The following is a 25,494-nucleotide window of genomic DNA, read 5'->3' as shown; positions in this document are numbered from 1 at the left end:
AATCCCTCTCCTCACTGTGATGGAGGAAGCTGTCAGTCACTTGATGGGGATGCAGGGTGCAAAGAATTTCATCTGGCATGACGGTTCCGAAGGCCTTTCCAGAACCCCAAGGAAAGTTCTACTGGTAAGTCCATTTTCAAATCAAATCAGAGATTTTAATTATCCCCAGGACAGTAGGAAAACACAGGAACCCCGCTGAAAGCGGCAGCGTGGGACGTACTGTCCAATTGTAACTGAGCGCCCCTGCCACAGTAAGGTGCTAGCAAGAGACAGTCAGCATCGCCCGCCCGCCCGCCCAATGGCCGAGTTCTGCCCCCGCCCCAAGGCAGAAGTACCCGAAAAGAACTCCGGTCGTGCGCTTGCTCTGCCTTCGGGCAGGGTAATTAACAGTTTGCAGTTTCCTCCTCGAGTGAAAGCTGCACAGCTAAACCAGGTTGCCAGCATCCGCACTCTGGTCCTTGAGGAAGGAGAACCCGGAGGAGGGTCTCATGGATTCCGTTCTGGAGAAATCAGGCATTTCGGTGTGAACACACTGTCCTTGTGCTGCTGCTGCTGGGCGTGAGCGGTTCCCGCGCCCCTCGCTGCAGTGCAGGAGAGCATCTCCGCGTCCCTTATAGTGGTAGGAGTTCATCCCCCTCCAGGCCCCTTTCACTCTGCTGGACAGGACCCGGTGCAAGGCGATGGCCAGTCTGGCTCCGTTCTCGCCAAACTGCCTCGTCTGACGGGCGGAGAAACATTTCCAGGCCTTGGAATGGGTCCGAGCGCCCATGGCGCAGAACAGTGGCGTCCATTTCAAGTCAGAGCAAAGAGATCCCAAAGTCGGCCTCTTACAAAGGTTCTAGCAAATGGCACGTGCAAAAGGCAGGCAACCGGCATGGTGCAAACCAATAAGTTAGGCTGGTCCCCAGCATGGCCCCCTCCCATGGGCAGTAGGAAGACGTCTATAGACCAGCACCGGCAGGGCGAACGGTTATCGTTTAGAGTAGCACTTCAGCCGGTTTTTGAAGTAGTGCAACGCAAGCTTGAATTGGACCTGGGCTGGCGTGTTGGCCCGGAACTTTCTGTATTCGTTTTCTACCTTCGGGTCAGGGTCAGAGCTAGGATTATGTTCTTGATGGCCTATAGAAACATCAGAGCAGGAACCAACAAGCAAGATGCCCAGGCCGTCCATGAAAAATTCTGGGAAGGAGAGGAAAAAAAAAAAACAAAAACAGAAAATCAAAGGTCAATGTAGGTGTCACACTGGCAGGTGGAAGCGAACCAGAGACCCCGTGAACGGAGCTTAGTGTGTGAGCCTCGCTGGCGTCAGCTAAAACACTGCCAATGTAACGTCTCCTTGCATAAAGGAACTCCCTTTTCACCTTTTGTCCCATCTAGATACATGGCAAGTTCTTCAAAACAAGGACTTTCTTATCATCTGCTAATCAAGTTTCTAGGACAATGGGTCTCCAAACTTTGTTGGCACCTTAGACACTGTAGTCACCCAAGAATGCCCCACACAACGTTCATTGTTACAGCCCCGGGCTGCTAAACACCATTGACCCTATTTTAAGTGTAATGATTAAATGCTTTAACAAAACCAGGGACAGCTGCCAATGCTTCATTTCAAAACCTCCATTTACTTTAGCTACGAACCAGGGTGTCCGAGAACCCTTTAGAGCAGTGTTTCTCAACCTTTTTTTATAATGTACCGCTTTAAAAAATTGTAAGTACCTACAGTTTTTAGACGCACACAATTTTTTTTTCTATCACTGCAACACATGTGTTTAAACAACTTAATCGTAGCCAGGCGGGCAATGAAATGTTTGGGTGTAAAAAATATAAAAATAATAAAGTGCTGTAAAACTTCGAACAAAAATTCAGTTTTCTCCAAATTTCAGTTGCATGGACGTACCCCCTGGGCTTTGAGTCCCCCTAAGACTACTCGGACCACTGGCTGAGAAACACGGAGATAGAGTGACTACCTGGAGAAGGGACTTGAGGCAAGTGAAATGTAAGTTTGCTGGGTCTAGGTAAGGAAGAAAAAAGGGAAAGAAGGAGGGGGGGGAGAAAGAGGGCGCGAGTGAGGAAAGGATTCACCCCACCCCAGCCCTAACTTTTTTTCTTGGACGCAGCTGGGGAAAATCTGGTTGCCCCCAACCCAGGAATTCTCTCTCGAGCGGTCGAAATACCGCAATCCATCCCAGTTCCTCAGCAGCTGCAGGGGGGTTCCTCCCCCTCCTCCCCAGTGCCCCCCACCCTGCCCTTTGGGAATCCCGGCCCTAGCCAGATGGGCAGGCTGGGCTGGCTGCCTCCGGCAAGGGCAAGAGGCACGTCAGTCCAGCGCCGCTTTGCAGAGCCGTGGGCAGAGAGCGGGACGCTCCGTGGGTCCGTGGTCCCGGGCTGCCCTCTGTCTAATCTAACTAGCTGGAAACGGAAGTGGAGATGGGATTTCCCCGGGGTGGGCTGTTCAAAGGACGAGGAGGAGATTGGGCATCTAGCTCCCTCGTGCGCCTTTACAGCCCCACGGCGGAGCACGCGGGGCAGGAGACCTCAGAGCCCTTTACAAAGCGAAGCTGCCGCATCATCCTCCGTTGCATAGAACCTCCCCCCAAAGCCCTCCCACGGCTGAGAGACTTGCCCTCGGCTCTGAGATGCGACCCCCTGCTCAGGGAAAAGCTCACCCGCCAGCTCTTCCCCAACGGCCGCGGCGGGGGCTCTGGATGGCTGCCCACGTCCCGCACGCTGGAGCGCCGCGGTCCATCCAGAACGCAAGGCCAGTCCGAGCTGCCGCGTGCACGTCCACCCGAGCTAGGAATCGGACCATCCCGAGACACCCCCTGCACCCAAGGTCCTGCCCCAGGGCTGGGAATCCCCCGGGTGCTAGTCCACGTGCTCCCGGTGGGAGAGGGCCCCTCGGCAGGTTAGTGAAAGCACGAAGCTGGAAGCCCGGAAATAAAGACAGTGAGACACCAGGCACAGTGGGAGTGGGCGGGGGGGGGGAGCTTCTGTGGGGCAGCTTCTGTGGGGCAGTCCCCCCCCCCCCCGAGAGCTAGCTCGTCTGGGGCTTACCTGAGTGGGCCACTCGCTGCAGAGCCGGGTCGTAGCCGACCTGTCTGCTTTTGTCCGTGTGGGCCAGGAAGAAGTTGACCACCCCGCTGGTGACCGTGCAGTGGGGGAACCCGGCCAGCTCGTGGAAGGAGCCGTACTTCAAGTGCAGGCAGCCGCTGTCGCCGCCCTGCTCGTAGAGCAGCTGGAAGCTGAAGGTGTTCCCGCCCACGCTGCCGCCCACCTGCCGGGCAAGACAGACGGGCGTGTGTCCGCTCCCTGCAGCGGCACGTCCCTGCAGGCCCCCTGCGCCCAGCGGCTCCCAGGGTGGCGTCCGGCTGCCCCTCGCTTGGGATCACTGGGCGGAGCAGAGTCCTGTCCCCAGATCGGGTCGCAGGATCCCCCCCCCCCCCCACCCGAGACACCGCGGGAATCGCATCTCCCTGGCACTGCCTTTCCTTGGCCTTCTAGATTGGCCGGCCCTCAGGACCCGAAGGGTTTTGCCATGCTAGGGGAGGCCATTTCTGGCCCCCTGCTGCTGCACCCCCCCTGCCCTGCCCCCTCACCGGGCTTCCTGCCTCCCTCCCACCCCACAGCCCAGCTGAGCAGTGGATTGGGCTCCCTCCCCCGCTGCAGCCTGCCAGGTTCCTCCCCCCTCCACACACACACACACACACACACACACACACACACACACACACACACCGCACTGAGACACACTGATCCTGGAACACCCATGGTCCAGCAGTACCAGAGAATTCCTGTTTATAGAGGTGCAATCTGTACCGACAACCCGGCCAGCCAGCAAGTGCACGCCAGGAAGGTGTTTACTAAGAATTGCTCGGCGGGGCACCAACCCGCTCTCATTGGAAGTGCGTTCTTTTTCACTACGAGCTTGGGCTGGAGTTTGCACACGTGGCCAGAAGTTACAGCGGATCTGTTCCATAAGTCCTCTCTTGGGTCAGCTGTGACAGGCCAAGCCGTGGAAATAATTCCCAGAAGCTCTTTTAAAAACAACTGGGCCAGAAAATACACAATGGGAACAAAAGCCAACTTCCACTGGCTTCCGAACTGCAGGTCAAGAATTCTTGCTGGCGTTACAGCCGAAGGTGACTGGTTGGTGAGGGAAGATCAGGATCCAGATTGGAGCGTTTTTTCCAAAATTGGCCTGGGAGAGTCCTAAACGGATGCAGCTTTTCAACAAGAGCAAGGCAATGCTCTTTCTAGGCCAAGTATCCCCTCGCAGAAGTCATACACTAAAGTGATCCAAAACCAGTTGCATCAAGCTGGTACAATGTAATGCCATTTCTTACCATATCTAAGTTGGTTCCCTCCAGCACGTCCACCAGTTTGTCGATCCGGGTGTTTTCGGTGAATAAGTAATCGTCGTCAACCCACAGGTAGTACTTGGTGGTGACCTGAGAGATCGCAAGATTTCTTCCTGCGAACCAACCCTGGTAAACGGGAATCCCCGAGACACAGAACGGCCCGGTCAGGACAACTTTGTACAAAGATAAATTATCTACATGCAAACATACAGGCCCCAAACTGGCGAGCCGTGTGCAACCCCCGCGGGCGTGAAAAGACGAGTCATTTGAACGCGCCAATGAGGATGAAATGGGACAGCTTTGCCACAAGAAGTGACCTTGTAGTAAGGGGGTCACTTGGCCATGTGATTGAAATGTAGAGCGGTGTTTTAACAGACAACAAGGTGCCTAAGCCACTGCCAACTACTGGAATGGGCCATCGCTGCTTTTGTTTACTGCCAGGAATAGTTATGCAGTAGATCTTGTAACTAAGCTTAGATCAGGGGTGAACAGGACCCAGGTGTCCTGAATCTGTCCTTCTGCGCCCATTTCTTGGAACGTAGGGATGAAAGTCTGTGGAAAATTGGCACTGACAGAGGTAGATTATTTCCAATCTAATGACCCAGAAGCCGGAAAACTACCTTCGGTTTTCAGCTACCTTGTAACCTTTGCTCCATTTGATCAGCTACGTAGTCCTTGTAATGGTCGTGGTTTCGTAAGTTTGGGGGCATGAAAGGGGAACTGGGAGTCTGAGTCAAGTGGATTGCATCATGGACACGTCAACAAGATCTCCAGCCATAGACAGACTGATGGTCAGTGGAACTCGGTGGCTCCAAATCATCCAAAGACTACTCCCAACTCCCAAGGGATAATCCCAAGGGGCATTTTACCATTTGGGGTTGTCACATAAGTCCTGTGTGGGTCCTGCAGCTTAGCAGGCCTAGGATGGACCTTTGCATCCCTGCTGTTCCCAGCTGAGCATAGCCTGGGATCCTGCAAGCCCAAACCGCAGCTGGGCGTTATCAGCTGTAACTCAGGCCTTGAGCTGGGAAACTACTAAGTGGTAAACAAGTTTGACCTCGTTCTCAGCTCATGAGAGTGATAAGAATGGCGTTGGGCCAGGTACGTGCACACCCGGTAAACCACTGTAGTATAACTAGTGTGGGAAGCCCCGTGCCCATTGCGTCTCAACAGGGACCTAGACCTCAGAGGGTGTCCTGAATCCCCCGAGCTCAGTGTTTCTTACACTGTGTTCCTCGGCACACCAGAATACCGCGAGGCAGTCGGAGGTGTGCTGAGGAGAACAGAATTCAAAATGGCTGCCCTTAAAGGGACAGGAGACCTTTCCCTGACCCTTTTTTTCCCCCCCTCAGTAACTTTCCCCCGACCCTTTTCCCCGACCTTAATCTTTTTTTTTTTTTTTTTGGCTCAACAAAAAATCTGTGGTGTTCCTCATTACAAAAAAAATTGTTTGGCATTCCTCGATCTTAAAAAGTTGAACACTGCCCTAACTGGAGTCACGTCCACTGTGGCCGGGTGCGAGGTGATCGGAATGGGACTCCCCACAGACCTGAAAGGACGTCAGCATGTCCAAGTGCCTGTTTCTCTCATATGCACTGCTCTGCCTATGCTGAGATCTGTAGTACTTTGCAGTAGCTGTGTAACCATTGGGCAGTATTAAGCCTGTAATAGTAGTGACATAGTGAGATTAACAAAAGCAACTCTCTACCCCGATTGACTCTGTCTTGAAGTGAATCCACAACCCGGTTGAGTCCTGCCCCATGAGTTGTCAGGGGTGCTCTAAAGCGTATGGTTTAGTCTCAGGTACACTCAAAAGCAAAGCAGGAACTTCATGTAACTGGGAATAATCATAAAACACTAGGGGGCAAAAAAAAAAAAAATCTACACTGGCCGCTTTTGCACAAAATCTTGCCACCTTTCTACGAGTACTTGCGCAAGAGCACTGACATTGTAATGTATAAAATCAGGGCTTCTTGCACAAATACTCTGATGCTCCCGCTCAGGGATAAGCCCTCTTGTGCAACTGTTCTTGTGCAAGAGGCCAGTGTAGACAGGCAACATCAATTTCTTGCACAAGAAAGCCCGATGGTTAAAATGGCCATCGGAGCTTTCTTGCGCAAGAGAGCGTCTACACTGGCACGGATGCTCTCGCACAAAAGCACATTTTTGCGCAAAGGCACATGCCAGTGTAGACGCTCTCTTACTCAAATACTCTAACGCAAAAACTCTTGTGTTAAAGAGTATTTGCGCTAAATCATGCCAGTGTAGACGTAGCCTAGAACGGTAAAGGACCAAGCACTACCTAGATCATCCCCGACACTAATAAAAGATGGTTAATTTCAGGAGTGTCCAAGAGTTTTAGGAGCACAAACCCTATTGATTTTCACTAAGATTTGTGCTTCTAACACACTTGAGCACTCTTATGAGCATCTGGGTTATGGTAGCACAAGCAGGTCGCAACTCAGGGGGAAAAGAACCCCAATGGGATTGGTGCTTCTACATCAGTGAGGGGCTTTTAAAAACATCCCACCCAATAAGGTGCATTCTTTCGGATGTGGCCTGTCCCCATTGAGCAAGACTGTGTTTCCCCGAGGACGGAGGACCCTAGCGGAGACCTGTCTACGAAGTGACAGACCTTCCCAAAGGGCATGATGTAATGCTCCACATTCGCCTCCTCAATCTTTTCCGGGTCTCGGCTGTCGTCGGCGACGATGATTTTTATGTCTGGGTAGTACTGCCGGATGCTCGCGATGAGGCGCCGCAGCTTGTGGTAGCGCAAGAACGTCTTGGTCGTGATCGTCACCAGCGAGCTGATCTTCCTGTCTACAGCCGCAAAAGGGGAAGGGAGAAAGGCTGGTTCACACATCTCAGCAGCTCTTTGCTTCTGCTCACTGTGCCCAGTGAGCTTACGTGCAAGGGGATGGTGGCACGTAGTGCGTAGAGCCACCTAGAACACACGACCTCGAGGGCATCCAGGCCAGTCCCCTGCACTCGCCAGCACCAAGCACCATCTAGCCCAGGGGCTGGCAACCCTTGAGAAAAGGCGCGTCAAGACTGAACTTATTCGCGGATCTGTGTGGTGGGGGGGGAGGGCAGGGCAGGCTGGTGACCATATTTTCTGAACCAGCTGCAGCTAGGGAGAACGGTTTAATGTAAATTATGAAACATTCAGCATTTTAACTCTCATCGTAGTTCATCAAACTTCATTTTAAATAAAGTAAAATAGTAATTTGCATCCAACACGAAAGGTTTCGATGTTTTTTTTATGGTGGAGTGGGGAACCTTTTCGGGGGCAGGGGTCACTGACCCACAGAAAGATCAGTTGGGGACTATACAAGGGAGAAGCAAAAAAACTCCTCAAAAAACTCCCAACCCTCGCTGCTGTGGCCCCCCACAGAGACACCTCCCTCCCTTGGCTCCAGCCTCACGGGGTGAAGGAAAGGGACAGGGAGGACTGAGGTTCAGGGTTTCCTGTAGACCAGATTTTCTTTTCTGGGATGCCGGAGTTAGTGGATTTTATGGACCCCCCACTTAGGCTCAGAATGCAAGACAGGGCTGCCAGCGAGTGGGATAGGGATGGGGTGCAGGATCAGGGAGGGAGTTGGGGTGCAGAACGGGAGAGATTGCAAGATCTGAGTGGGGGTGGGGTGCACAAGCAGGCTGGGAGTAGGGTGTCTGGCCAGGTGGAGGGTGCAGGGGCAAGACGCGGGTGTGGGGGTCTTGGCACGAGGGGGGATACTTAGCTGGCTTCGCGCTCCCTTGTAGCAACTGCCGTGGCCACGTGGGCCGAGAGAGATCACAGAGAAGTGCTCAGAGAGCTCAGGTGCTGAGAAACTTTGCATGAGAGCAGCAGCAGGTGGCACTTAGACGGGGAAAGCCGGAGCTAGAGCCGGGATGTTGCTGAAGCTCCATCAGGGGCCGGTGCTGCTCAGGGCACGTACCAGGGTGACCAGCCCAGGCATTGGGGTTCCTACTGCCCCTCCTTCTGAACCCCCCAAAGGAAAGCAGCCCCCTTGCGAAGGGCGCACTGTGAGGAAGAGGCACTAGTCTGGGGGGGCAGGGGAGGGGAGCTCGGCACCGTGCATGCGAGGGGAGGTGTGAGCCAGGCCCCCCTCAGCCCAGTGGCACTGCGACTCCGTCTGGGCAGCGGCTGCCCACAGGTGACACCCAGGCCCCAGGTCTGGTGGGGGGAGGGGAGGCACGCCCAGGCTAGGCGGGGGTGCAGCTGCTGAAAGGGGGGGCGGGGACCAGAGAGGCGCGCAGCGTGACGCGGCCCCGCCCGCCACCCCCGGGGGCGAAATGAGCCAGGCCGGGGCCATCGCCCCCACCATGTGACCCAGGCCGGCGTGAAGGGGGGGCCACCAAGAGTCTTCCAGGCCAGAGGCACTTTGGGGGCCTGGCTGTGGCTGTGGGGGGTAGGGGAGGGGAGGAAAGCGTGCCACTGAGGAGCCTCAGCCGCCTCCTCCCACCACAGCAAACCGGCTGCCCGGGAAGAAGGAGAGCTCCAGCAGCAGCAAGGGCTCCCATGCGTGTGCCAGGGAAAATCGGCTAATGGCCGACACCTGTTCTAGCTCATCCCTGGCAGGCGTCTGTCCAACCTGCTCTCCAACCGCTCCAGGGACGGAGATTCCACAACCCCCCAGGCAATTTATTCTGGCGCTTAACCACCCTGACAGGCAGGAAGTTTTTCCTAATGTCCAACCTAAACCTCCCTGGCTGCAATTGAAGCCGGTTGCTTCTTGTCCTGTCCTCAGAGGCCACGGAGAACAAGTTTTCTCCCTCCTCCTTGTAACAGCCTCGTAGGTACTTGAGAGCTGCTCTCGTGTCCCCTCGTAGTCTGCTCTTTGCCAGGCTAAACAAGCCCAGACAGCCTCTTTGTCTTCGAGTTCCCCTGCCTGCCAAGGGGGGGAGGCACGGGGCAGCCCGAGGGGCAGCGAGGTGCATGCAGACCCTACAATGGAAGGAGCCGCGCTACGTGTTGTCAGAGCCGGTGTTCACGGGCGGTTCACTCGGGGATTCTTTGGACATTGCCCTGGAAGAACCTGCTGGGCCCCAGAACGTGAACTAGGAGGCGGCTGCATTTAGCCCTTGTCTAGTCCAGACGTGTTTGACCGGAGAAAGTCGCACGACGACCAGCGACAGACTGAACCGCCTAAATCTGGGGCCCTGGTCCAGCAACATCCGTGGTCCTGCCGGGTCAGAGAGCCTGGGCACCCGGAAGGGGGAGCTGGCCAGAGTCCGGCAGCAAGGAGCCCTAGCAGGCAGGACAGCAGTAGGCCAGCCAGCGGCTGGGGGGCACCATCCCTGGGAGGGCACCAGCTGGCCAGTGGCAGCAGGGCTGGCGCCCGGTGGCAGTGGGGCCGGAGCAGAGCCTGCCACAGGGAGGGGCAGCGTCCTGGGAGGCTGGTGGCAGGGGACCCCCCCGATCTGGCAAAGTCCCCCTTTGGAATGGGGCAGGTCCCCAGGGTGCTGGCCCAGGGTGGTCCGACCTGGACGGTAGAGCCCGGGGTCCGACTCTCCTGTCAGCAATTGCATGGTCTCGGATCCGCCCACCGAAGGACAGGAGGAGTTTCCTACAAGGGAGGCCTCTGGGACACTCACCTGCCCCCGGATCAAACAGCTTGGGAAGGCTGGGCTGGCGGGTGATCACAGGAAACCGAGCGACATGCTGCCTGCTCCGGAAAGTCACTTGGAAAAGAGGGAAAAGCGGACGAGGTGAGTGGCGTCACTCCGCCGTCTCCCGCACGCCGAGGCTCCCGGAACGAAGCGGGAGCGGAAATCCGTCTGCTCCTCGGCAGAGCGTTCGGCGGGACAAGCGTCCTCCACCCCGGGGGTTACACGGGGGAGGATCCGCCAGCCTTGGAGATGGAAAATGGGCCCGGGGGAAGCCCAGAAAGGCTCTTGAAAGATTTTCCACGGACTCAAAGGAGATTTCTCTGCCAAGCACCCGGAAGGCCCCTGACGTGGCGGTCTAGCTTCGCCGCATGTGTAATTTGCAGCCCAAGAGACACACGCTGGGAAGCAAGGCATGGAAGGAGGGCTCCAGCTTCCTGTGGATGGCGACTAGGCCTGCCAACTGCCCCAGGGCCTGGTGATTTTGGTGGTAGTGGCCCTTTAAATCGCCGCCGGAGCCCCGGGCAGCACGCTCCAGGAGGCGCTGAAGGCAGCACTCCGAACCCCGCCCTTCTGCCTGAGGCTACACCCCTTCTAGCAGCACAGAGCTCACATCCGCCCTCCCCCTTGCCTAGGGGCCTGGGAATTGTCCCCCCCCGGATGGTGACTGACCTTGCCAATGTCTGCCAAAAAGGCCTGGCTGCTTTGGAAGAAGTGGCCAGCGAGAGTGGCAGCATCCCATCAGCGTGGGAAGGGGGGTGTGGAGCGTGCTACAGCCTCAGCCTCCTTACTCCTGTCTGCACCCTCCCGCCCTGCCCCCAAGCCACGGGCTGGGCCTGGCCCCAATTCTGGGGAAAAGGGGACACGGACAAGGGGAAGGGGTAGGAGGTAAAATTTTGGGGGACTGGTGCTGTAAGAAGTGGTCCAGCCCCCCTGCATCCAATTCTGCTGTAGAGCCTGTCTGCTCATGCTGGGCTACCACACGGGCCTTTCCGAAGGACTCCTGACGCGAGCCACCGTGAGCGGGGCAGGTTCCGGCTCGTGACCTAGTGACCCCCGAGGACGTGAGGGCCAGCATCCCCAGGGGGCTGAAGAAGAGGTCCGGATGATACTCACTCAGGTCTACTGCATGGAGCTGGTAGACCGCACTGGTGTACGTGATGTGGTCCAGGATGAAATTCAGCAGCTCCAAATCGGAGGTCGAGATGGTCAGCTCTTTCTGGCCCCGCCCATCCACGGTGTCCTCGGAGACGTCCGCCAGCGTGTTGAGGGTTCCCAGGGATGCTTGTAGGATCACCTGCGTTGAGTGCTGGAGCTCTTCAGCATCGCAGCAAAAGTGACAAGGCCTCCCCTCTCCTGCCTCCCCGGTCCCGTTTGACCACACGGCCGACTCCTTAAAACGGCCCTTCTTTCCCCATCACGGCCCGCAGCCAGGCAACCAGCAGGAGGCCAGTAAGACGGCCGCCTCGAACGGGAGCCACCCTCTGGGCAGCGATGCCCTGCTGCTGCTCCTAGCACGCCGACGCCAGGAAGGCTAGCGCCAGCCTCTGCCTAGGGTAGGAGTACAACCTCGCCGCATGCTACGTGACCAATACCAGGCTGCAATAGCAGGCACAGCGCGGGCCAAACAAAGGAGTCACCCTTCATCCTGAGAGCGCTCCAAGCACGTTACGCACCACAAAACGGGTCACACCAGGAAACAGAGGCCTGCCGGCCGCAGGGAGTGGGGGGCAGCCAGGGCAGGTGCTTCTATGACAGCAGCAGCCGTTGGAGACCCAGAGCCTTTAAAATCGCTTCTGGAGCCCGCACGGTGCACTCCGGGCGGCTCCGAGGGCGGGCAGGAGATGCCCCGCCCCTTCTGCCTGAGGCCACGCCCCTACCGGAAACACAAAGCCACGTTCCCCTCTACACCTTGCTCAGGGGCCCGGCAAGTCTGTTGGCTCCCCTGTGAAACATACCTTGTACTTTTCTTCTTCCAGTCCCTGCACACGAAGCCCTTGAAGAACGAAGGGAAACAGACACAAGGGACACTAAGTGACAAGCCTACAGCCAATGTTTTGACCTAGGAGATTACGGTTCCCTAACAAGGCTTCCATCAGCTCATCCGAACCAGGCTTGCATAGCTGGGTACCACTACGACACCAGCTCTTCTCTGTGCATCTCTCCCCCGCCCCCAATTTTGTCCCGGGAGAAATCTCGAGATGTCAAGTCATATTTTTGCATCAGGCAACTCTAAAGATTTAGGGCTAGATCTTCAACAAGCAAAAGGCAGGGAAGTCAACAGAGCCACCTTCATTTAAACCAGCTAGAGAGACGGCCGTTAGGTTTCCTCCACTCACTGCACCTTTATAAACGCCAGACACAGATAATCTTGCAAGATTCCAACATTTGTAGCAATTAAGGTTCAGAAAAGGGCAACAAAAATGATTCGGGGTTTGGAACGGATCTCCTATGAAGAGATTAAAGAGAGTAGGACTTTTCAGCTTGGAAAAGAGGAGTCTAGAGGGGATATGATAGATGTCTACAAACTCATGACTGGTGCAGAAAAAGTGAATAAGGAAAAGTTATTTACTTGTTCCCATAATATAAGAACTAGGGGTCACCAAATGAAATTAATAGGCAACAGGTTTAAAAGAAACCAAAGGAAGTTTTTCTTCACACAGTGAGCAGTCAACCTGTGGAACTCCTCGCCAGAGGATGTGGTGAAGGCCAGGACTTTAACAGGGTTCAAAAAAGAGCTAGATAGATGCATGAAGGTTAGGTCCATCAATGGCTATTCGCCAGGATGGGTAGGAATGGTGTCCCTGGCCTCTGTTTGTCTGGAAATGGGTGACACGGGAGGGATCACATGAGGGTTCCCCGTTCTGTTCCCTCCCTCTGGGGCATCTAGCCTTGGCCACTGGGCTGACAGGACACTGGGCTGGATGGACCTTTGGTCTGACCCCGTCTGGCCGCTCTGATGTTAAGTAAGTGGGGAAGATGAATTTAAAAACTCTACTTCCTCAGAGCTCTTCCAGAAACCATTCGGATGGAAGAGCCGGCCTGTGCTCCGATGACAAATCAGAAAAGGGAGATTTATTTTAAAATGCAGTTGGGATCCTCCTCCTTTCAGCCCTTTTTGTACTTGTGCAGCCCTGCAGAGCATTCTTCAACACCAAGTGCCACGTGGTTATAATTCCATAACCCAGCCCAGGTGGTTTGGGCACTTCACTGGGAGAAAGATCCCATCTCCGGGCGCTGGGGAATGGATTGTGAATTCAGCAGATTTGTATGAAGGCTTAAATCTTCAGAGTCAGCCAAGCCCAATATGGGTGTGATGAAGAACCAAGCCCCTCTATTTCCCGGTGAGTGCATGCAACCCTGGGGGAGTCAGGTCCGTGAGTGGGCTACGAAAAGGCACAGAACACGTCTACCTGGAATCACAATGGTGCACAGGGGCATCACCTCCACTCCTTGAATAGGGAAGCTTAATGGCAAGTTTGCCTTGGCTATCACCAGATCTGGAGTCATCGAGGGGTACCTGGAACAAAAGCACGTGGAACCGTAAGGGGTGGTGGCATGTTCCTCGCTGTCAGCCGGCCTCACACCTTGGGGACTGGGATCAGGCCCAGCGCACAGCGAGCCGAGCTCACCCACCCAGCCACCTTCAAGCACACGGCAGACCCTGGTGGGACTGAACGTGAGCGACAGCCACCTCGCTGCCTCCGAGGGTCAGACCGAGGAGTCGCAGCGAAGGGCGACTCACTTATTTAATCCGGAGGGGGCTCTGGTAGCCACAAAGGGGATTTCAGGCTTTTCCAGAACATCAGGATGTGCCTGCGCAGCGGTGCGAGCGCGAGATGAGTGACACAATTTGCGTCGTTCACTTCAAGATAGTCGATTTTGAAATTCGGCACTGTCTGCACATCTGGAAATGTCCACACGGCGCCAAATTTCCAAACAGGCCGTTATTCTGACCAATCCCTAATCCTCGTGGAATGATGTTTAGCGGGACGTCGGACTAGCACACCCGTTATTTCGATTGCATTTCGAAATAACGGGTGTGCTCTTAAGACGCGGAAAACGCTATTTCGTGATACCCAACATATCCCAAAATAGCACCGCTGTCTAGACGTACCTGTAATGTGTGTAATGGGATTGAAGTTGAATACCCATTTGTGTCGGAGTAGGCCTCAGTTGGAGGATTGTGTCCAGTTCTGGGCACCACGTTTCAAGAAAGTTGTGGAGAAACTGGAGAAGGTCCAGAGAAGAGTAAGAAGAATGATAAAAGGTCTAGAGAACATGACCGATGAGGGAAGACTGTAAGAATTGGGCTTGTTTAGTTTAGAAAAGAGAAGACTGAGAAGGGGACATGAGAGCAGTTTTCAAGTATCTACAAGGAGGAGGGAGAAAAATTGTTCTCCTTGGCCTCTGAGGACAGAACAAGAAGCAATGGGCTTCAACTGCAGCAAGGGAGGTTTAGGTTGGATATTAGGAAAAACTTCCTGTCAGGGGGGTCAAACACGGGAATAAGTTGCCTGGGGGGGTTGTGGAATCTCCGTCCCTGGAGATATTGGAGAGCAGGTTGGACAGACGCCTGCCAGGGATGATCTAACTCAGCGGTTCTCAAACTTTTTGGGCTCCAGAGCCCTTTACATGCATAGAAGTGTATGTGGAGCCCCAGCGGTCCACTGATTGCAAGTGTCGCACCCATCGATGTTTCCAGTTTGTCAGCCTCGCGGAGCCCCTGGAGATGTGGGCTCTGCAGAGGACAGTTTGAGGAACCCTGGTCTAACTGGTGCTTGGCCCTGCCGCGAGGGCAGAGGACTGGACTCGATGACTCTCGAGGTCCCTTCCAGGGCTGTGATTCCAAGCCCTACTGCTCATCTGTGGTTTTCATTTTTCCTTTGGTTTCTTTTTTAATGTTTTGCAAGTTTAACTTAGGCTCCTTCAGGGCAGAGGGACTCTCTGGACAGCCCTGCTCCTTCCACCCGCTGGCCGCCTCCAGGCGGAACCTGGCATCGCAGACCCCCTTTTTCCAGGGGAGCGTTGCTGCCCTCGGCAAGGTCGGCCCATCAGCGCCGAGGGGATGCACCCTCTGTACAGCAACCCTCGTAGTGCAAAAGGCACCTGCCGGCTTTGCTGCCGGCACTCGCGAGGGAAGGGGCAGGTGAGGTGCCCTCTGCTCCCCAGAACTTCCCCTGGCTTCCAGCTGGGATCGCGCCTGGAGGCGAAGGGTCGGCTTTGGACGTATAAATACCCTGCGGAGACCACATCCATCCCCATTCACCAAGACAGTCAAGAGCAGCAGGGGCACTTCCCCCCCGCCCTCAACACCTGCAAGATCCTTAGCGGAACCCTGGATGCTCATTTTCCCCCCATGCTTGTCTGACACACCCTGAAATTTGCTGGACTCTGTCTATTTGGGGGTGGCCCATTAGCCCCAGGCTGGGAAGGGAGGTAGCATCTGCGGCGTGGCTGCTGGGGAAGCCAGGCGCCCGGGAACGGACACTTTACCCAACGTACCTTTTCTGGTAGTGCTCAAACTCCCGCTGGCGCCTCGCTCTCAGGGAGGCGATGTCTTTCTTATCGACGTAATCTTCCATCTGGTAGATTTCCACGTGCTTGGCGCTGGCGCACGTGCACTGGTTCTTGGGCACGAGCCTGGAGAGGGGGAAATGGGAAAAACCAGAAGGTTCAGCTTGTGCACGTGTAACACACACACCTAGTGTGGTTACCGAGCAACGCGAGTGGTACCTAGACCACAGCAACAGTTAAGATCAAGAGACCTCTCCAGCATGGGCTGGGAGCCAGCTGGCTTTTAGCTCAGAGGGTAGAGGCGCCTAGACCTCTGCTTCAGAGATCCCAGGTCCAAATCCGCGTGGTGGTGGTTACACACCGACCCGGAGAACCGGCTGCTTGGTGACCTCCTTACTCCGACACGCACGGGCCGTGGTGGGGTGGGTACAGTCTAGATCAGGGCTAGGGGCCCGGCCCAGCAGCCCAGGCCATGAAACCCATGTTTCATAGACACCGCACTGCCTGGAGATGGGAGCCTGTGGTGACCGACCCAGAGCGAAGCGGCAAATAGGCTCCCATCTGCCTTGACAGGTGACTGTTGCTTCCTTTGACCGGAGGACCTGCCGGCCTGATTCTCAGTGTAAGTACCCAGAGCCCCTGACACCAGTGCAGAACCCGGTCCAGAACCCGGTCCAGAAACCGGTCCTTTACGGCCGACGGAGCCCAGGGAAGCTGCCGTGCAAGGGAAGGGCCATAAAGCAAAATAACTCGCCTCCCCCAGCTCGCTCCACCCTTCACACCAAAGCAGACTTCTGGGACAGAACGGCCCCGCCCCACCACGCCCCCCGCCCCACCACGCCTTCCCAGCTTGGAGAGCAGAGCCCTCGGGCCGGGAGTCACACAGGCACCGGATGTCTCTGGGGGGAAGGGAGTAACACTGCAAGAGCCCCCGCCCTGGTGGAGCCCTTTCAATCAGCATGTGCTCCCAGCGGCTCAGAGGGCTGGGCTGGCTGCTCCTGGCCCCGCCCTGTCTGCCTAAGGCCCCGCCCCTCCTGGGAGGGCGGAGCCAGTGCCCCCTCCCCCCCCCCGGCAAAGCCCCGGAGGCTGTGGGGGCTGTGGGCATACCTGGGCGAGGGAGCGTCTATTAACACCAGACGGGGGCGCTCTTGCCAGCCGCTCGGAGAGGGGCCCCCCGTCCCGCTCTGCAGCGGGCAGAAGGAAGTGAAGCTGCAAACGCAGGTAAGCACCCCCCTCTCATCCCAGACGCCAGGGCGGGTCATGGCACCCCCCTCGCCCTATGTACCACCTCGCCCATGAAACAAGCGGCCCCGGGGCGCGTGGTGCAGAGACCACGGGGAAAACTGGCCATCGCCCCCACCCCACTCAACGGAGATCGGGAGCCCCCCGGCGTCCTCGTCTCCCTGCAAGAGCGGGCGCAGGGGAACGTGGAATCCCAGCAAGCCGCTAGCCACACGGCGCCCCCTCCCCCACTTCCCGTGGCTGGAGGGGGGCAGGGACCGTGGCCTTTCCATGGAGGGGCTTAGGAGCTCCCTCTTTCCAGCAACGGATCCGCTGGCAGGCGGGCACCATGGCAGCTCCCCGGGGCACCCGGAGAAGTCGCAGGGCCTGCTTGGTTAGAGTTGCTCAAGCTGGTCCCTGGGATCGATGACTCACCATGGCCCATTTGACTGGATCCTGCAGGCTGCCTCTCGCACCCCTGTTCCCTCCAGAACCAGCCTGCTCCACCACATTCCTTCCTCCTCCCCTGCTGCAAGCCCTGCCGGTCGCTGCGCCCCGCGTCCCTCTCTGCGGTGGGCAGGGAGCCTCCAGGTTCCTCTCCGTCCCTGCGCGCACCATGGGGGGGGGGGAATCGCTTTCACCAGAACCTCTTTCCCCCACAGCCGCGGGTCCAGCCTCCCCCCCTTGTCTCTCCAGGAGCCTGAGAGCAGCCCAGCTCCCCCACCTGTGCCAACGTGCACGTTGCTGCTGCCGTCCTGCCAAATCCCAGTTCCAGAAGGCAGGTGTTTTACACCCAACCGTAAATGCCTCATTGAGCCAAGCCGCCCCGTGGAGGTCCAGGAGCAGAGTTCTGGCAGGAAGCCACCAGCACAAGGTGACACAATAAGGGCCAGAGCCTTAAGGAAAATAGAGTCTCAGTTAGGAGGGGAAGTGGCGTGGTAGTTTCGCAAGGCAGGAGGGGGTTCCCCAGGCTATCCTTGGGGGGAAAAACCCCCACAAGAAACACAACAACCCTTTCCTTCCCTTACTGGTATAATGTGCTGTTGCCTTCCACCCCAGAAGTGGCTGCATTTTACTCCTGCTGCATTCATAGGCTCTAAAGTGCTTTTCAAGCTCTATGAAAGGATGGATGTTACATAAACCTCCTCTCTACTTCTGCTCCTCTCAGGCTGTGTCTACACTCCAGGGAAGACAGACGCTGCTGCAAGCGATCTTCTGGAGTTCAATGTAAATCACTAAATCCACTAACTGAAACTCAGCAGGTGCCCGTCCGAGGACAATCCTCCTGCTCTTGCAAGGAGTCAGGCTGCGTGTATACTGCAACGCTATTTCAGGATACTGGAGTATCCCAAAATACCATCCTGCCTCTTCACAGCAAACCCGTTGTTTTGGGCTCGCTATTCTGACATCGCTGTACCCCTCATTCCGTGGGGAGCAAGGGGCGCTCAGGAAGAGCGCTTTATTTTGACATTTGACGACATAAGCTAGTTTGAAACAGCATCGAAGCAAGCGAGGCAATTGGCACCGCTCACATCGCGGCTCTTATTTCGAGTTACGGTGCCGTGTAGACGCACTAGGGAAGCCCATGGGAGCGTTTGCTCCGGTGAGATGGGGGAGGCAGCGAACCATGAATCTAGGCAAGTCCGCTCCAGCGACGGGACGAGCGGAGCCAACGTTGCGCTTCTTAGTTGGACCTTTCCCTTGCGTGCAAGCCTGGCCTACGTCTCCTGGCTGGCTCTTGCGTTTGTATCTCTGTCCCCAGTTCCTGCTCTGCCGCCTTCTCCCCCTCGCCACCTCTTGTCCCTCCGTCCCCCCTTCTGAAAAGGACCCTTCCTTGAGCAGGTTCCTCTCCCGCCCCCGTTTGTAGCGGGGGCCGTTTGGCTGACACACAGACCGAAGCCAGGCTGGGGAATGGCACAGGCTTGGTACGGCTAGGTACCGGCTGCGCTTAGCTAGCTGACAGCACTGGCACCCTGCCTGCGGTCTTGGGTAACGCCCTTACCCGGCTACCCTGCTGCGAGCATCCCTAACGCAACGATGGTTTGCTTAACGTGACAGGGCACAGTTCACCGCCGAGACAAGCAGGAGGCCGGAGTCGAGCTGGGTTGGCCCATCCTTCAGCAGACTGGCACTTCTATCCGACGTGACCATCGGCTTGTGAAATCAAAGGTCAGCAATTAAGGGATGAATTCCGGGTTTGAAGCCAGACAGGAACACGCGACCATGCTAATCTGACCGAGGCACCCCAAGGCAGCCCCCCCTCCATCTCAACCACCCGAATTAGACCAGCTCCTGCCGGAAGCTAAACTAGTGTGTGCCACAGGCAGAGCATGGGAAAGACGGAAGTTAAAAGGACTGAAGTTAAATCCTCTTATTATTGACTTGCTTTAGGACCAGTCCGTGTTATGTGAAAACAAAGATGCAGCAAAGCGCAGCAGAGAGCACTGGCAGCGGCTAGTTTGCCCAACAATGGGGAAGAGGAAAGAAAGTGCGTTTGAATGCCGTTTCGCCCCAGCTATTATGGCACCTGGCATTGCGAAAGGTTTACTTAAAAACAGCAGAGAAGTCACTTTTTTGGGCTGGCTGGTCCCGGCATGAATAGCAAGTGTCACGGATGTGGTAACAGCTGTGGAATCTGCTATTTATGCCAACCTGGAGAAATGGTCGGAGGTAACGAGGGTGAAGTTTAGTAAGGACCAAGGCAAGTGCTCCACTGAGGGCATGTCTACCCTAGGAAATTATTTCAAAATGACTCAATTTGAAATAACTCCTGAAATAACAAAATCGAGGGAGCCTTGAAATGAGTCTGAGGCAGGCTCTATTACTGTGGACACGCTCCCTGGACTGAGCGCCCTAGGAAGCGCAGGGGAGTAATTACTCTGAATGACTCCGGGGAGTCGCTATTTCGAAATACCAGCAGCGGAACGTCCACACTGTTTTCCACAAAAAAAGCACTGCCGAGACCCGTCCCCGCTGGATTTCAGAGCCCCACAGGCGTGAGCCCCCGAGTGTGAGCCTGATTCTGTCGATCTGGCTGAGAAACTTGACCTTGCTGGGTTTGAGGGGTTTTTGCCGTGTAGACATTCTGAGTGGCTTAAATCTCATTGAAACTCACTTTTGAAAATGCCCCACGTTTAGAGTTCTAAGTGCTGCGACTGAATCAGTTCATCCCTTGGATTTATTAATTTTGCCTTGTACCCTTCCTCCCTGCGACCAAAACTTGCCCTTGTCTCCTGCTAGTCCATGTTATTTACACATTGATTTTTGCAGACTATTTTGGCCAATAGCTTGTTCGTAACCAGTTTATAACAAGCATCCAACAACCCGGACGCTTGCATTAGTCTCAAAGAGTTTGTCAAATATTATCCCTGGATCAGATGAACTAGGCAACTAGTGAAAAGCATCTTCCTCGACTCCTAACCTGAAATTAGTTTCTGCAATGTGGCCATGAACACCTGGAGCAAAAATTACCCTCTCCCCTCCCCTCCCACCCCTCCACGCAAGCCTTTCCCTTTGGCAGCGTTTGCACAAATCCAGCAAGTGCCGCAGAGCAGGGAAAGCAGTTAATATCAGCAAGCGAACTTACCAGATTCCATTGTAGGTGAACAAGGACTTGTAATTTTCCGGCGATAGAAGTTTCATGGCAGACTGAGCCTCTGAAATCTTTCCCTTGGTTTGATTTTCAGTCGGCTTCTTGAAGTACATGGAGCCCAAGAATGTGCTGATTATACACAAGACTAGGATACTAACGTATCTCACGCTGCATGAAAAGGATGAAAGAAGATTGCAGTAAGTGATAAGGCAGCCGTTAGATGCTTTTAGCGCTGGGATTGTGCTTCTAAACTCCAAAGCGATCCAGCATGGGGATTTTCCTTCCAGCGACGCACAGATCTGAGTATCTGATTCAGAAGAATGATAGAAATGTAGCCGTGTTAGTCTGGTGTAGCTGAAACAAAAAACAGGACTATGTAGCACTTTAAAGACTAACAAGATGGTTTATTAGGTGATGAGCTTCCGTGGGCCAGACCCACTTTCTCAGATCAAATAGTGAAAGAAAATTGTCACAACCATATATAGCAAAGGATACAATTTTTAAAAAAAAATGAACACATATGAAAAGGACAAATCAAATGTCAGAACAGAAGGGGCATGGGGGGGGGAGGTAAATGTCTGTGAGCTAATGATATTAGAGGTGATAATTGGGGAAGCTGTCTTTGTAATGGGTAAGATAATTAGCGTCTTTATTCAAACTTAGGTGTAAAGTGTCGAATTTAAGCATAATGACAGTTCAGAGGATTCTTTCAAGTGCAGTCTTAAAAGGCCTTTGAAGCAGGATGCAGGAAATCAAGTAGTTGAGACAATGTCCTTTCTGGTTGAAATGGCAAGAAACTGTTTTTTCTTTGTGATCTTGTTTAATATCTGTTTTGTGGGCATTGATCCTTTGGCGAAGTGTCTGAGACGTTTGGAGTATACTAAACTCCGAGAGGCTCTGGGAGACAGACCCATAGTCTCCTATAGACAACCACCTAACCTCAAGATGATTCTTACCAACAACCACAGGACATACCACACTAATACCAACCCTGGTACCTTCCCTTGCAACAAACCCCGTTGCCAGCTTTGTCCACATATTCACTCTGCTGATACCATTATTGGACCTAACCAAGTGAGTTATAAGATCAAGAACACACATTCCTGTGCATCCAGAAATATAATTTATGCTATCATGTGCCGACAGTGTCCGTCTGCTATGTACATTGGACAAACGTCTCAGACACTTCGCTGAGAACTTTGCCTAAACAATAAGAGCTAGGACCACGCCAAAGACGTACTCAGTCTTAATTCTCCAAATGGCTTTATTTTATTATTTTTATGTTCAAAATTTAATGCTTGAACCCTAAAACCCACATGAAGTATGGCCTGCTAGCATCTTGGATCTAGTAGAAATAGCACTTGCAGATTTTAAAAAAGCAGCTTAGCTTTGATGGCTCCTTCCCTCTGTCTGCGCACACACACTTTAGCGTGGTTGCTTTGTGGCAGAGCACACAGCCCTCCCTACGACTCTGTTGTGTGTAGAGCTGGTGCAACACTTGCCCTCTTCCAAAATGGCCAAGCAACAATGCCTCCTGGAAGATAGGGGCTGCAGGTCCTTTTACCCACTCCAGCACTCTCCTCTGGGTGATGGCAGCCCCATCCTCACCTGGCAGGTGAAAAAAAAAAAGGTGTATTCCAAGCCGTGTGTCCCTTTGACTAGCGATGGGGCGACCTAGATCAGTGAGTGGCCTCCTCCATCTCAGTGAGACACAGGATTGTTGTAACCAAGATGCTCACCTGGGCCAGGGCAGTTTTGCTCAGTGCGCTTGCGTCCCCACGATGTGCGGGGGGTACGGGTTGAACGTGGAGCCGGGGGAGGGGGAGGGAGACAACAAAAGTTGTGTCACTCAAGTGCCAGTGTAGATGTAGCCAGTTCCAGGTCCCCTGCTGCATTTCAGGGTGTTCATGGCTACTGTCAGTGCTGCTTTGTGTGCTGTGAGGGCTCTGGAGAGGGAGCAAAATTCCTGCTTCCTGGCTTTGGTTCTGCACTTTGCTTTCTGGGGTGGTTTAGCAGTGAGGATGCTACTTGGCTTTGCGGGGTCCCTGTGCTAGGCGGGGGGCGTGCTCCATGCCCCTGGAAGGGGCAGGGCTGGAGTGGAAGGGGCACAGTTGGGGCGAGGCAGCCCTTAGTGCCGACTGGAGCGAGGGGGTTGTGCCTAACCCAGGCAATAGCCATGAGCTCCAGGCCCTGTTGGATTTGTGCCCAGAGGGGGGAATTGCCCCGTCAGCAGGCCTGGTCTATAGCGGCGCACTGTGGTCGTCGGCCATCAGGATTCAGCTTCCAAACGGAGACCCGCGTTTGTGTGCTGTTCCGGCACAGATCCGGTGTTCGAATCCATTTCCTCCAGCAGCCGCACCCGCCCCTTTCCCAAACATCCCCCCGAGCCTCTGGCTTTCGACACAGTTCTCTCCTAGCTATTATTTGAACAGTGCGGCTGATGACAATGCACAGGAATCTCTTAACTGCACTGTAAACTGGTCCTGCAACTTTACCCCCCTTCCTCTGTCGAGGGCAGGTTTCCCCGAGGGCGGCTGTACCAAGTCCCCTGGCACTGCTGAGCTGTGGCGTTCACTGCACGGCCTGCTCCCTCTGCCTACTGCTGTGCATTAGACACCCACCTCATCTGCTTATTGCTATTTGCCCATCAGGAAAAATTACTCAAAGGGGGATCGCTCCGAAGGGAAATGAAATAAGAGTCAAACCAAGTTGATGGGCGCCTACACGTAGGCACCCAGGTTTAAAAGTTTGGGCCGGCCCTTTAACAAAGTGTGAAGGGCTGGCTGGTCACACACACGTTTACATGGATAACAATCAGGTCTCGCCAATTCATGTCCAAAGCAGCCCAGGAGATGTAACTGAGCTGCTGCTTGCCAGCCAGACCTCTTGCCTGCCCCCCTTTTTTTTTTAAAGCCACGGTCCTCACATTTGCTGGGCAAAAATTCATTTTCTCAGCTCTTGGTGTCACCCTAGACCTGAGACTGGGTATTCGATAGGAGGAAATCTGTCCACACCAAATCGATTCCACGAGTTAATCAGATATTAGCAATCCAGCCCCCCTCCCCTCCCCCCAAGGTTTATGTTGGCCTAAGAAAGGAAACACACAGCGCAGCATAGCCAGGGAAGCGCTGCCTATCATGAAGGGCCAAACCAAGCAAGAACACATCCTCCGGGAGGAGTCATTTTACTCAGCCAGGATATTCCCTATTACTGCCCCTGCAGGAGTAATTTACGGATTCACTCGCCTATGCCCCTGCAGAATCAAGTCAGCTCGTATGCCAATTTGTCATCGCCGCAGAATTCATTGGAGTTCTGTTCTCACAGGACCCTCGGCGTGCCAGGCAGGGGGCACTTTTAGCCCTGGTTAGCTGGCCCATGAGGCATACAGACAGCTGGGTCAGCGGTGACCACCCCGCTCTGAGCCACGGTGGCTGGACACACCGTCCCAGGTCAATGGGTTCCCTGGTACTTCTGGGAATGGGGGGGCCCGTCCACGGCCGTGCAGGCGTGAGCTCGCACTGCCCAAAGGATGCCCCTTGGAAGAACACGTCTCTCCGCTCATGCAATCAGAGGCAGAATGGCTAATTGTTCACAGTGACACCCCTCGCCTGCGACAGCCCAACCCCCAGCCTCTGCCAGGGGACTAGTCACCCCAAAAGCGGGCTGTCTGGTTTACAGCTGGAAGGGGGAGGGGGCTTCGTCACCAGCGTTGCTCCTTGTTTTACAGCCCTTGTGCCAGGCGGACCCAAGAGAGTCAATCGCGTTCCCACAGCAGTGCCGATGTTGCAACCGGAAATTTTCCATTGTTTGTTTTCCTTTCAGGAGTTCACATACAGAATTGAGAGGAAACATTGTTGGGGGGGATTTAAGGGCCCGTTACAGGGTTTTTTTTTTTAATACATGCCATTTGTGGGCTTCCGACACTGTTAAGAGGCATTTTCCCATTTGCTTTAGATACCATTTTACTTAAGATCTGTCAAATGATAAAGAAGGAGAAACTTGTGAAGGAGAAACTTGCAAAGGAAAACAACTCTGAAAAATGGTACTCTTTGCCCGGCACACATCTTCAAGCCACTTCAGAGCTTGTTCGCACAAGCGACAGATTAGCAAATATTTGTCCAAAAGCCAAACTAACACAAGTACAAGGAAATTATAAAAATTGTGGGAGAGGTTAAACACAAACCAGCCATAAAACGAATCCTGCCTCGCTGCCCCTTTTCAAATGGTTTCCTTGAAGATTAAAAGTCCACAGTCTGAACAGGAAGAATACAGATAAAAATGTAAGACATGTAAGGCCAGAACCCAGCCCCGTCAACACTCCAAAAAAAGGGTGAGCATTATACCAGGTGTTGACCGTTTACAGTACTACGCCAACAGCTGTTGCTCTCTGGCTGGTGGTAGGAAGAAGTAGACGGAAAGCACGGCTGTGGCATTACTGTGCTGGGATTTAAGACAAATTGCCTCCCCAACAGCCGGACTGGAGAAAGACACGGGCTGCAGCGGAATCCAAGCTTCATCTTTGCTGACTGCGAAGCTGAAAGCACCATGGAGGCCCAGAGCCCTTGAAAGCCCAAGACCCATCCCCACATGGGCGGGGGGTGGGGGGGGGGAGGAGGAGCCTCTCCCAAGCCAGGGAGTGGCCCCTGGTTTCCCAGTGCAGGTTAGTTTGAAGACGCAGAGGGAAGGAAGCCCCACGGGACTGCATTTACAAGGGGAGCTTTCTGCAGCTTTCCTTCCCTCCCAGCCAATCTCAGACACTAGACTCCCTGAGCTTCAGTCCCCCACTTTGCCCTCAGCCCTGGCTCAGCCATTTGCTCCTACTCCAGCCACAGCATCTGCCAAACCCAACAGCCCAGCTCAAGCAAACAGAGCTGGCTTGGCCTTTCCCGCTCCCAGCGTTCCCTTCTCCTGCAAGAGGCTCTGAAGCCTGCAGCCACCGCCCTTGCACTCTGTTATTCCATTACAAAAGCCAAGCCAACCCCGCCTCCCACACGCGACAAGCCCCAATCTAACCTGCAGTAGGATCTCCGAAGCCACTTGCAGCTGAATGCCCTGGCTGGGTAGGAAGCCCAGGAATAAGGAGAGAGCCATTCGCAAGCCATGCTGGCTGTAACCAGCCAAACACCTGCAACCCCCAATCTGCGCTACATGGCACAGGGAGCGGCCTGGCTCTCCCACTGGGTCACAGGTACCTAA

General features: G+C 54.7%; 1 protein-coding gene across 3 annotated transcripts; it reads right to left on the bottom strand.

Annotated features, from left to right (window-relative positions):
* Positions 1-154: 154 nt before the first annotated feature.
* B4GALNT2 (beta-1,4-N-acetyl-galactosaminyltransferase 2 (SID blood group)) lies at positions 155-25,494 on the bottom strand. Of its 3 annotated transcripts, XM_006120448.5 has the most exons (11): positions 25,312-25,494; positions 20,293-20,466; positions 15,474-15,611; positions 13,382-13,488; positions 11,927-11,964; positions 11,085-11,265; positions 9,957-10,043; positions 6,991-7,178; positions 4,341-4,481; positions 3,052-3,271; positions 155-1,179 (listed from the first exon to the last, which is right to left on the bottom strand). In XM_006120448.5, exons 1-11 carry the CDS (start codon positions 25,398-25,400, stop codon positions 971-973), a joined length of 1,572 nt encoding a protein of 523 aa, XP_006120510.3. In that variant the 5' UTR covers positions 25,401-25,494; the 3' UTR covers positions 155-970. The 3 variants fall into 3 exon arrangements, with proteins under 3 accessions (XP_006120510.3, XP_075767674.2, XP_089630176.1); XM_075911559.2 differs by lacking the exons at positions 20,293-20,466; positions 25,312-25,494 and adding an exon at positions 17,142-18,047; XM_089774050.1 differs by lacking the exons at positions 3,052-3,271; positions 20,293-20,466; positions 25,312-25,494 and adding an exon at positions 17,142-18,516 and having other exon boundaries at positions 986-1,179.

The sequence above is a fragment of the Pelodiscus sinensis genome, chromosome 29 (genome assembly GCF_052426305.1).
Source record: "Pelodiscus sinensis isolate ZL-2025 chromosome 29, ASM5242630v1, whole genome shotgun sequence".
Lineage (NCBI taxonomy): Eukaryota > Metazoa > Chordata > Testudines > Trionychidae > Pelodiscus > Pelodiscus sinensis.
Note: the sequence above shows the minus strand (reverse complement) of the source record. Positions and strands in the feature narration are given on the sequence as shown.

What these genes read in the sequence shown, in the direction of transcription:
- B4GALNT2 (XM_075911559.2), bottom strand. Translation starts at nt 17,518, where the DNA reads ATGAGGCATTTACGGTTGGGTGTAAAACACCTGCCTTCTGGAACTGGG. An exon ending in ATCCAGTCAAATGGGCCATG is followed by an intron (nt 15,612 to 17,141) that starts GTGAGTCATCGA and finishes CCCCCTCTCCAG; the next exon opens with GCTCGTGCCCAAGAACCAGT. An exon ending in GCTGTTTGATCCGGGGGCAG is followed by an intron (nt 7,179 to 9,956) that starts GTGAGTGTCCCA and finishes TTGCGGCTGTAG; the next exon opens with ACAGGAAGATCAGCTCGCTG.